This window comes from Drosophila sechellia, chromosome 2R (assembly GCF_004382195.2).
Source record: "Drosophila sechellia strain sech25 chromosome 2R, ASM438219v1, whole genome shotgun sequence".
In the NCBI taxonomy this organism is placed as follows: Eukaryota; Metazoa; Arthropoda; class Insecta; order Diptera; family Drosophilidae; genus Drosophila; species Drosophila sechellia.
Window position 1 is genome coordinate 15,021,836 of NC_045950.1, and position 12,369 is coordinate 15,034,204.

Sequence of the window (12,369 nt, forward strand, 5' to 3'; positions counted from 1 at the left end):
AGAAAATGTCACGTTTCCACATAAGTTACAAAGGCTTTCGGCCACGTTGAGCGTGAGAATTGGCAACTGGCAGTCGCTCTCCTTCGCAGGTCCGTATGTGTGTTTTCCTGCTCCAGGAAAAGGTACTTTCCATGGTGAAAATTAATTGCCGGCCGTGTTGCAGTCTCACTCTATGTCTGGCAATTAATTGGAAAGCAGATCCCCTAAGAAAAAGCGGGTCCAAATATATACGCCTCACATGTCCGCACACAGGGAAAAACTTTAATATAATTTTATTTAATTATTCAAAATGTGTGTACGTTGGTTATTGCTCAAAAATTATTCTTTAAGAGATGCCTTTTAAAATAAAACCCATACAAATCTATGATCTTAAAATCTTAAAAATCTTAAAAAGATCTTGATAGAAATACATGCGCTTGATCTATATTTTTCCCAGTGGAATTGGTAGCTTTAACTGAAGGCTTTTGTTTGATAATCCCGGAAAAGTCGCTCGTACTAAAAATCAATTAAGCGTTTGCATGCTGCAGCCAGGGGGCCAAAAAAGATTTAATAACCCTTGCGGACCAACTAGAGTTAGGGTTATGGTATTATGACCCAATAATCGCGGCCGTTGCATTTGGGGGAAGGTGAAGGAACCTCCGCAGGGCTCGTTAAATGCTTTATGACGGACTCTTTACGGCCCCAACTGGGGTTTCTATAGCTGCTGCCTGCTATTCATGCTCCAGTTGGAGAAGGGACGGCAATTAGAGATGGATGCTCTTCCTGGTGGACGGAGAGCACAGTCAACTGGCTGGGAGAACTGACATAAGGACCGCAGCAGGTGCGGTCACTTTGCTAATTGCCAACTAATTTGGTGAAGTGGATTCCACACACTGGACTTCCATCAACAAAATCCCCCAAGGGAAACATGCAAATGTTGCAATATGACAAGCAATCAGTGATGACAAGCTACTATTAACCTCTAAAAACCAAAAATACTTATAGATACATATTGCCTATAACCATAACCATAACCATGTGCACTTATTCAAGATTTAGCTACATTTTTGCAGTAGAAACTTAGCCAGTATTCGTAATGCAATTTTGGCAACACTGCCAGCAATTCAGGCAATACGACGTCTCGTAATCAGCCGCATTTATGTTTGGCCATAAAATATGCAAATATCCTTTAAGTACTTTTAATGTCTTGCCATTTGTTGGACCGCTGCCTGTTGGCCCATGCCCATGTCGTACTCCTCCGCCGACAGTCCTCCTCCACCATCACCTCCTCCCTTTTGTTAATGGCATGCTTGGCATTGTCGCACAGTCGTCTTGTCTATTCCATGGGATATATGGATGTATATGCACGTTCCTCCGTAGCTTGCATTTTCATTTTGTGCACTTTGCCATTTCTTCAGTTAAAGTCTTCTTCCCTACTTTATGGCCCCCATAAATAACACCCTGTCGTTGTATCGGTGTCCATATATATATATGGATATATATCCCTGTGTGAGAACTTCAAGAGCTGATCTGCGGACTCAGGAATATTTGAGCTTCGTCGAATCGAAGGGGGGAAAGTTGTAGGCAACATTTCATTTACCTAATGTCTACTGGGTACCAAAGGTGTGTGGGCATTTATTATTCAACTCTGTGACAACACACTTAACATTCTATGATTATTCACCGGACTTTATGGGAAAAAGTCATTTCCCATATACCAAGGGTATCTGAACAAAAAAAAATTAACAATTTAAATTCCAGTGTTACATTGTGTCAATAATTTTTTAATTTTTATGAATATCTGAGACGTTTTTTGTTTTATTTATATTTAAACCAGTTAATATTTCACCTTTGCAGGGTATCAAATAGCACGCTCTTTTTATGCATACTTATAATTTCTTTGGGAAAATTGCGAACTTTTGCATATTTTTTAAGCTGATTTCCCATGCATAACATTATATCCTTATCGTTGAGTGTGGCATTACATCGATTAATGTCTCTTCATTTAATTTGATTCTTTGCAGGAGAAAAGGCTTCGGTAAAGCAGCTTACCAACTGGCAGCGCGAAGGCGTCAAAGGGAATCGAAAGGAGTGCAGGCAAATTGAAAAGGACTATTCGCACACTGTGGCCAGCGGAGGAGGAGGAAATCGAACCGAATGCAGTATCTCAACTACGCTCTGCAGACATCCACGCGACTGCTGACGTACCAGGGCCCGAACCAGGATCTCTATCCTGACCAGACAGGAGTATCCTCCGCCCACGAGGAGGAAATCAAGCACGCCTGCTGCAGTCGCGGCGCCCAGCTGCTGAGATTGCGCCACCGAGAGCTGGCCAAGCGACGAGCTCTCGAGGATCAGATTAACGCCAATCAGGAGGAGGCGGAGGAGGACTCTCAGGATCAGAAGGAGCAGCTGCCGGAGGAGTTGGACAGCGAGCAGGGAGCCGTCGGCGGGGAGCATCTGCATCCGCAGCCAGTCCAATGAAACTTACTCTCATTTAATGTCCAACTGGCGCGCAGCAAGCTGCTATCGTTCTTCAACCGCGACATGGCCGCCACCGATGGCCAAATCATATTGGCCGCCTCCCGATTCGGCGATGCCACGCCCGTTTACCTGCGCGACTTTTCCAAGCAGCCGCTGCCGGCGGTGGCCAAGATCCTCAAGGGCCAACACCAGGCGCTGGGTGTGCCCACCCTGTCGGCCCCATCCCTGCAGAGCACCGCCCTGTTCCTGAGCGCCGGCAAGAAGTACCAGATCCTGGCCCAGCCCATCAAGATCAAGGAGGGTCGCAAGCCCACCAATGTGGGAGCCAAGGTGCTCATCCCGGAGACCTACGGCGGCTACTTCGAGCTCCTCAGCGAGGATGGTCGCTCCACGCGATGCATTGACTCCGTGCTGGAGCTTTCACGACGGCGGAACGCCCGCGTCCTGGTGCGGGAGACCTTTCGATGCCAGCAGATGAACCGGACCATTCACGCCGGCGAACTGCTGACCACCATGAACGACAACGGGAAGTACCTGCAGTGCAGGAACATCAAGGACGAGATCATCAATCTGCCACTCGATACCAAAGCCAAGTTCTCGCCGATCGCCAGGGAGGACAGCATCAGCGGTGTCCACACCGTCAAGAATCTGCTGCTCAAGCGGATGCCAGTCATCGTGAGGTGAGTTTTATATAATATTTTAAATAACTTAAATATTAGAATATATCATTTAGCTTAAATGATGACTTAGGAACTAGTTTTTAACCCCTATCCTAATATCCAATCCACAGACTCGTTCACGGCAGTGCGCCCAAGGGTCTGAAACAGCCATTTGTGCCCGAACTGCGACTGCTGGGTTGCGTGGAGATCGACAGGATATTCGCGTTGCCACTGCAGAAGGACACGGATCTGGTGCCGGTGCCGCTGAACGCCAAGATCAAGCTGCAGCGAGCCAAGAACATGGAGCAGCTGGAGCACTTCATTGAGTACTCACGATTCCTGGACAAGGCGCAGCGATTGCTGGCCGATGCACGCGATCGCCTGCAGATCGTCGATCTCAAGCTGAGCGAGAAGGAGAAGAAGGACTCCAAGTTCAATAGTCGCAATGGGGGCAGGTTGCCGGTGGTCATGCTGCCATCTGCAGCGGGAATGGCCAGTGGACTGGCGGAAAGTGGGTATGTGCTGCGCAAGAGTGCCAGTTGTGATTCGTGGTCGAAGCAACAGCAGCAGGCACTGAGCAGCAGCGAGATTGCGGAGGAGTACAACGAGATCGATCATATATATGATTATGTGAGGGGCCTGACGCCGCTCTCGAAGGGATTGGCCCGCTTCGAGCCCATCTGCGAGTCACCCACTCTGCGGTCCCATCACACGGACAGCGGCAGTGGCAACTACTGCAGCTTGATCAGGGCTCCGGTTCACCAGCAGGCCACCACCTCCGGCAACAACAACTACAGCAGCTTGGAGTCGAACAAGCACAGCAGTAGCGGTGGTGGCCATCATCCCGGTAGCCACCATCACCACCACCATCACGTGGTTAATCACTACCATCATGGCCATATTCAGGAGGACATCAAGCCGGTGCCGCCGCCCATCGAAACGATTCCGGGCAAGAAGCCGGCGGAGAAGCGCCAGCGTCCCACTCTACCAAAGCTTTACATCAAGAATGCCCACAGTGCTGGGAGCAGCAGCAATGGCAACTCCACGGGCACCACCCACAGCACCAGTCACAGTCACAGCCATAGTCACAGTCACGTCCACAGTCACAGTCACGGGCAGTCACAGTCGCAGCAGCAGCCGCCGACTCCCAATGGGAATACGGCCAATGCGGTGGCCAATGCGGCTGCCTCAGCGGTCGCAGCTGCTCATCACGGTTCCCACGGATCGCACGGATCGCATCCGCATCCCCATCCGCATGCCAGTGTGCACCCACATCCGCATCCTCATCACGGCAAGGTGCTGACACCCAACAATCATCTGCCGAGCAAGGAGGCCCTCGAGCCGCAGTCGCCTCTGTTTCACATCAGGTAAGCAAACCTTTTGGGTCCACCATAACTTAATTTGAGTGGTAGAATGTCAAGATAACTTCATAAACAGCTGGAATATTAAGTTTCCATTCAAAAACTTTTTACAATAGAAGTAAGGATCTCGGTCACCAAACTCCTATTAGCAACTTCATTTTAGAAGTGGATAATTTGTGGTTATATGCTAAATTGGTTACTTATAATTAACTTACATTACTTTAATAACTTGTTTCAGGTACAAGAGTCTCAGCAGTCTGCAGCTGACGCCGGACAACAATAATTGCTCCACCGTGACGCCGCCGACGATCTCAGCCCACGGCAAGTCATCAGGAGCAGGCGGTGGATCGGGATCGGGAGCAACTGCGTCGGGCACACCGGCCACGCCGGGCACTCCGCCGGATGTGGTGCTCAAGTGCGGCAGCATACTGAACGTGCATGGTTACCTGTCCAGTCCGCATCCTCTGCCACTGCCGCTGCCACACAGCCGGAGCTCCAGCAGCAATAACCATCACAATCCGAGGGAGGGTACGCTGGACTCATCCCGCAGCGGAGGCCGGACATCGGGCGACTCGAACAAGCTGCCCGAGAAGAAGACACGCCGCCTGTCCCGGCCGAGAAGTCTGTCCAACCTGGTCTGGGATCTGCGGCCCTCGAAGGAGAAGTCGAAGAAGAAGCTCTACATCCATCACTTCGATCAGCGGCAGCAGGCGACGCTTTATCTGTAGGATGATTGCATGGATGTATCTCCAGGATGACGATGACGATGAGGAAGTAGCAGCACGATGATGATGATGATGATGATTCGTTGCCAACTCGTTTCTAGCTGCCATCGACCCCCACAATACAGAAACAAAAACAGTAACAGAAACAGAAACAGAAAAACACTGAGAAATAAAACACAATAAAAGAAGAGCAACTCCAACTTTTGGCACGCTGTGTGTGTTCCTGCAGGTGAGTTGGTGGATAGAGCCCATGCAAATCGTGCTGCGTTTTGATTGTTTTTTGCTTATTAAATTCGTGCAACAAACTAAGCCAGCAACAGAAATAAAAACTAAACAAACAATTCAAACGGCCAACTAATGCTTCTTCCCCCACTCCATTTCATTTTACAGCTTTCACCATTTAGCCTGCAGCAGCAATTTTAATTAATATTGAATTGTGCCTTTCCCTGCTACGCCCAGAATTATGCTTTAAAACCAGATTCCAATGGAGTATTTGATGAGAATATTTCGACCGGATGGAACCACGACAAATTGAAGGCTGCCAGCACACACACACTACTCACACCACAAAGGAACCACAAACACATACACAAAACCAACATATACACAACACACACACACGCATACACACATCAAGTCTATAAAATTGTGATTTTAATTTTATGTTTAATTTAATAATTATTGCGAACCATCTTCAAATTGGAAAAACGAAGAGCCATTAACGCTGCTCAGAAAAATTCACAAAACGAACTTCAGAAACCACAAAAAACTTATTTGTGTCTTCAAGCGAGATACTTATGCATTAAATGAGTACTGTATTTAAACAGGATAGCAAAAGGCAAATGTAACTAATAGTAAGTCAATATTATCGAACAACCATAATCAATCATTTAGAGAATGTTATGCAACACTTACAGCTAGCTAAAATGAATTTATTAATTAATGAATTTCCTCCTCATAATTTAAATGTTGTGCAAACTGTTGATTGAATGCAATTAAACCATAATCGAACAGGTCTTGTTTAGTAATTAGTTTGCTCAGAGCCAGATACTTCCCACAATGACCCCCTTGAAATCCCCCGGAATATTGATTTCCCCATGATCTGCTCGCAATCGCATTGTCTTAGTCGTTTAGTCTGTACATTTTAGTTGTATTACCCAGCTTATATGGCCTACACATAGGGAGTATATATATATACATACATATGTAAAACTATAATATAACTTGTATTTGTGTCTAAATAAATGTCTCAGAAAAATAAATGTATATGCAAAACAAACACGAACGTTGAAAGTTGTCTTGATTCCTGAGTGTGGGCGACTAAACTATCCAATGAAAGCTTAACGGCCTGGAAATTAACTCAATAATAACCTGAATTGACCATATATATTTGCCAGTAAGCAGGTGAAAAAACCAGAAGGCGCCAAATGTGGTAAATTGAATTTCTATATTCTATTGTATATAGTGTGAGCAAATGATTTCATAGACATAGGTAAGTATAGAAAATGAGATATTTAATTTATAAATATCTTAAATAAAGTATTCTTAAATTTCTAAATACTTTTTCTATTCAAACTGAGTAACAATGTTTTGTAATTAACAAACATGTAGGACTCGAGACGCCCAAAAAATGTGTTTGGAATTCATAATACTCCTTAAGTAATCCCATATTCAATACTCCACCAGTTCTCAACCCAATAGAAATTATAGATTCCCGCCATGGAACACCTATAATATTTGATGTGATCTCACATGTCTAAATACACTGCGATACTAGGCCGTAAAAGGTGCCAATAACAGCAGAAGCAAAAACCAGCTCTGACCAAAATCAATGAAAATTGCGCAGTTTTTCTAAATGGAAAAACAAAAGGAAAACGCAAAGCGTAAAAAAAAATCAGTTTAAATAAATGAACGCATGCCAAATGCTTCCTGGCCGCAGACAATGAGCCAAAACACCTGCCTCATACTCGCAGACACCTGTCCGCGTTTGGGCAAAGAATCGAATTAAATCTCAATTGGTGGCTATGAAGGGGGGGATCATGGGTGAGGGAGCAATGCGGAACCGGGTCTTTATGAAGACGAAATTGCGTTAATGCCGGTAATTAGTTGCAATATCGAACGGCTGCCACGCGAGTTCGCTGCTTAAGTCTTTCGTAATGCCGCATAAAAGCGCTATGCAAATACATTGTGGGTACACGGCGAAAAACAAAACAAATATTCAGAAATATTCTTTTTGGATGAAGAAATAGTTAAAAAAATATTACAACTCTATATAATTTTGTAACATTTACAGGAAGCGAACTTAGAAAGAAAAGTGCACTTATATTCGTCGTTTATTCACACAGTAATACAGATATTAAGATGAAATACGTATATTAAGCTAGATTTTTATTACCACAGATAATTATTTTATGTGTAAAAAGCAGAGCTGCAGCTGGGCCAGGAACTGGAGCTGGGGGCAATGAATTGAATAACATGAAAAATGCGCTTGCATTGCGATATCATCACGTTTATGACGTTGGCACAATTAATCAGCCGCATGCAAGCGCTAAAAGGCAGAGGAGTCCAAGGAATCGGGGGAATCGGGAACGGGATCCGCATCAGGATCGGGAAGTGCCTGCAGATGAGGGAGAACCATAAACGTTTCTCTGCTCATCAAATGTGCACTTTATAACCACCACAGACGCCCACGCCGAAGATCTTTAAAGCTGAGTGTGCGACTAAGGAGCAAGTTCAGGCCGGATTTAACCCTGTATGTCCATTTATTTCTTTATATAACTACTTTTACATTTCAAAGACTTACATACAAGACTTATATACAATTATATATATTTTTGTTTAAAACCTACTACATACGAATTTATTATATAAATTTATTCTTGAATATAATTTGTAGCCATGAGGCTACAGAAGGTTAAGAAGTTTAGTTGCGGGTCGGGAACTAAGAACCGAGATTGGGGCAAAGTCAGGGGGACCTGCATGTTGCCTGGCCATTTGCTACAGTTATGGCACCAGGAAGACTGGACCTGCAGCTGCCCCAAGCTCCACCTGCCCCCCACCACTCCCCCAACGCCGCCGTTCCACCCCTCCACGAAGAACTGGCGATTTGTATCGGGATGTCTGTTTAAACTGTGTGTAAATCGCCCTAAACTACGCATCAGTTTCGGTTTCAATCTCGGCCAGTTGCATCGCTTTCCCGCGGTTCTTATGCCAATGCAGAGAAAAAAATCTCAAAGTTATCTTTATGTTATATTATATATTATAACATAAATATGTCCTAAACTTATTGTGCTGCTGAAATGATAACCTGCAAGATACTGATCACAGGAAATTTAAACAGAAGTGGAAGTGGGATTATTATAGCTGCCAGAACTTTTTATCCGTGTTGCAGTATGCAGTATTTACTTGAGGAAGTGGCTGCGTTTAGCGCGTCAGTTTTATCGCGATGCAAGCGATACGTGAAGCGATATAGCGGTAACAAATTGGCTTTGGCTTTAGCTTTGGCTTTGGGAATTCTGGCCCAGTTCGAAAAACGCTTCCGCGACACAAACACACAATTAAAAGTTCTCGCAGCTCAATTACCCGGCTATCGATCAGGGAGCAAATTGGGGACGAAAGAGACAAGGGGCTGGGGAAAAGAGGAGGAGGAGGAGCTGAAAAATGCAAACTTCCCTTGCAAACTCGTAGATTTATAAAGACCTAGGGTCTTTGATCCATGTGATCTGCAATTACGCTCCGCTCGTCGGCTTGTTTATTTTGTTTTCCTTTTTTTCTCCAGCTCGTCTGCAGCAATTGCGCAACTGCTGCAACAAATGCTGCAACTGCAACTGCAACAACTGCTGCAACTGGCTCGATAATCATTCAAATTTACAAGAAAACAATCAAAAACAAATTCCTAGAACACAAATCGACGAAACTCATTTCATTTCAATTAAAGTTGCACGCCGCGCGCCACAGAACCCAGTGGAAGTTGCAAACAGAACGAGGGGAGTGCGAGGGAGGGGATGCAACAGCTTGAGAAAAGTCCATAAAGGAAACGAGAAATGAAACTGGGAGCTCAGTGAAGAAACCGTCTTCGAAATGACCTGTAAATAGAAGCAAACAAATGCCAAATGCGAAAATTCGGACATTCAAGAATTCCTTAAAGCATACAAAGAATTTGGAATACAATCCAAAACAGAACAGAAATTTTAGATAGTAAATTGTTTTATAATCATAGTTATTTGAAATATCTTAAAAGTAATCAGTTTACTAACGCTGATTATTATAATTCCATCCCACAAACAAAGAATTTCTAAATAATTTGCGTATTTGTTTGTTCTTGCCTCATTCGCTTATACACGGTCCACATTTTACAGGGTATCAGATCATGGGAGCGTGCAAGAATCAGGCGGGAGTCGCTGCAGAAGAATCAGCAGCAGAAGAATCAGAATCAGCAGCAGCAACGTTGAAAAATCCCAAAGAAAACAAATTTAAATAAGACAAACGTCAACCAATTACCGTCAATCGCATTTCCCGCAAGAACAACAACTGGGGGCAGAAGGAGTCGCGCCAAAGTTGCAAAATTGCCAAACGGCCAATTGGGGGCGGTGGAAAAGGGGGCGTGACGGGACAATGCGGGGAACACGGCGCGCGCATGTGCAGTTACAATTGCGAACGGCGACTGCGTCACACGGAGAAAGGTCAAGAAACTGTGAGAGAGCCCATTTGAATAGGTCTTCCAGGAGGAAGAGAGTCGGGGGTGATTGAGGTGTGCAGAAGCTGAAGGTATACACTGATCGAAATGATCCAGTTACAAATCCAGATTATGAGTTTTCTTAAATCTTCTAAAAGTAACTTCATAAAGAAGATCATTTCGGGATTTGATACGTGCTCAAACTCATTCAGTCCAGTTTTTTGATTGATAATCAAATAAGATATAAATGTTATTTATATTTAGAATATGAAGTATAAAAAAAATATTTATGAAAAACTATATTTTGATATTTTCCAGAACGGTGTTAGAATCTCATCATGTTTTCTTACAATCAATTATAACAGATTATATACAAGAAGCTAGCCAACCACTTTCATATAAAAAATCTAACATCCATTTAACTAACAACTTTCATGACACCAAAATTCGCTCAGTGTGATAGAACTGCTCTGCCTGGAAATCAAATCAAATCCAAATCAAACAAACACAAAAATGGTGGAGCGCGAGGTGGGGGGATGTTGAAAGACAAGCCATCGAACAAATTTCCATGCTCCGCTGTGAAATTCCACGACGGAATGGAACGACAACAACGACAACATTGACGAATCCAAGAAGTTTCCCTGCCAGCCTGGTTTTTCTTTGCTTTTCTTACATTTTCCCCCTGCTCGGTTTGTGAGCGCAATTATCCGTCGCGTGGTGCGTACAGTGAACTCTGGTTATGTAAGCATTGCCAATTTGACTTCAAATCGTTGGGAATTTAATGTTAAATAAGATGTGGCCGTTAGAAGTTTAGTTTTAACAATTAGCTATTTAAATCGTATTAAAAATCTTTATAAATACACATCGCACTTAATTTAAGCATGAAATATACCTTATTTATAGAATTTTCATTAAATATGCTAATTTAAAATAAATAATTAGGGTGCAACTTCCGTTTGACTATTACTTAATTATGCTAAAATATCCAGAGTACCTCAGCATGAAGGCCTGGAAAAATCGGCGCTTGGTAAAAGGAAAGCCACTTTCCTCGCACCTAAATTGCCCAAGACGAGCTGCACGTAGTGACAACTTCGGCTGACATTGCTCCGCGGTCCGCTTGCCATGCTCCTTTGGGCGCAGATCAAGTTGGCTGTGGCAGTGCATCCATCATCGGGTGCCGTCGATGATTCTCATGCGAAAAGGTCAGCGGCGGACGGCTGTGGACTGCAACTTCGTCTGGGAGTCGCTTTCGGAGGCACTATTCCAGATGCCGACACTGGCCTTAGAATTTCAATCATCGGGACCATGGAAATGTGGCAGCAACATCGGAGCCACGTCCTGTGCGTCTGCAACATTGTCGCTCCTCTCGGTTTGGCCACTTTGTTCCCGACTCGCTGAAATTGCAACCGATCACGTTCATTGCATGCATACAAAGCAGCAACATCTGCAGCAGCCGGAGCAGCAGCAGCAGCAGCAGCAGCAGCAACATGAGCAACTGCAGCACTGCAGCTTCAATTGGCCAGCTCCGTCGATTTCTCATTCGATCCATTTGAAATTGTTTGATGCCAGTTTGATATGGAGGCCATGTTCGTCGCCGCTGCCTCGTTACCTCCGAAAGTACTTCAATCATATTCAGCAATTGCAGCAATTGTTGCGCCCTAACGATGTTAGTGCGGGAATCCATTGCTTGTGGCCGCGATTGGAATTGAAGGTGCCCTTAATGGGGCTGGGTCACCCAGATCTAGGTGGCCAAAAGGTTGGCTGGCTAAGTGGTTTGCCATGGGAGCAAGTCAATAGAGCAATGTAGGTAACAATGAAAAATCTATGATTTATATAGTTACTTGAGCTAGCTTCGAAATATAATTAAAAACAATTAATATTTGAACTTGGCTTTGAATAAATATTTGTACTTAATTCGTCATAAGATGCGCACTTTAAGCATAAGCTGAATGAATGATTTAATTTCATATGTATCGCTTTCTAAAGAAAACAACTTACTGGCTATATTATTCGAAACTTGCATAAAAATATTTTTCCTTTTAAATGCCTACAAAAAGTGTGTGTCATCAGGTTTCACTGTCTGAATGAGCGCAGCTCCCTCCTTTCCACATTTAGCTAACCTTGGTTCCGAAAAAGAATAATAAAGCTTCCCCTCGACACCATGAATCAGCATATGATGGCTTCAACAGAAACGGAAACATAAACATGCATTTCATTTCGGTGCAAAATGAGAGCTAAATGCTGCAGCTGCAACACCAGTGAGTGCGGCAAGGTTGCGTTCACGTACGAGGCATAAAATCAATAATCCAACACACACTGGCGCACTCGGCACCGCAGCAGCAGCAACACTTGCAGCAGCAACAGCAGTAGCAACACTTGGAACAGCACATCAACGCACCACTGTCAACAGTCAAGTGGCAGTGCATTAAAATTGTAAACTTGAACAGCAAACAAAAGCCACAAACAGACGACGATCCACGATGGAA

At 44.3% G+C, this 12,369-nt stretch overlaps 2 protein-coding genes across 4 annotated transcripts in view; both read left to right on the forward strand.

Moving 5' to 3' along the window:
• Positions 1-2,482, forward strand: part of LOC6609877 — a 77,058-nt gene extending 74,576 nt beyond the window's left edge. For all 3 annotated transcript variants that reach the window (XM_032714987.1, XM_032714988.1, XM_002034491.2), the window contains one exon: positions 2,004-2,482. In XM_032714987.1, coding sequence (XP_032570878.1) covers positions 2,137-2,463 — 327 coding nt within the window. In that variant the 5' untranslated portion in view covers positions 2,004-2,136 and the 3' untranslated portion in view covers positions 2,464-2,482. The remainder of the gene's footprint in view (positions 1-2,003) is intronic.
• A 19-nt stretch (positions 2,483-2,501) lies between these two features.
• On the forward strand, positions 2,502-6,493 carry LOC6609878. Its single transcript, XM_002034492.2, has 4 exons — positions 2,502-3,143; positions 3,254-4,489; positions 4,722-5,437; positions 5,599-6,493. Exons 1-3 carry the CDS (start codon positions 2,527-2,529, stop codon positions 5,209-5,211), a joined length of 2,343 nt encoding a protein of 780 aa, XP_002034528.1. The 5' UTR covers positions 2,502-2,526; the 3' UTR covers positions 5,212-5,437; positions 5,599-6,493.
• The last annotated feature ends 5,876 nt before the right edge of the window (positions 6,494-12,369 follow it).

What these genes read in the sequence shown, in the direction of transcription:
- LOC6609878 (XM_002034492.2), top strand. Translation starts at nt 2,527, where the DNA reads ATGGCCGCCACCGATGGCCAAATCATATTGGCCGCCTCCCGATTCGGC. An exon ending in CGGATGCCAGTCATCGTGAG is followed by an intron (nt 3,144 to 3,253) that starts GTGAGTTTTATA and finishes TCCAATCCACAG; the next exon opens with ACTCGTTCACGGCAGTGCGC. An exon ending in TCGCCTCTGTTTCACATCAG is followed by an intron (nt 4,490 to 4,721) that starts GTAAGCAAACCT and finishes AACTTGTTTCAG; the next exon opens with GTACAAGAGTCTCAGCAGTC.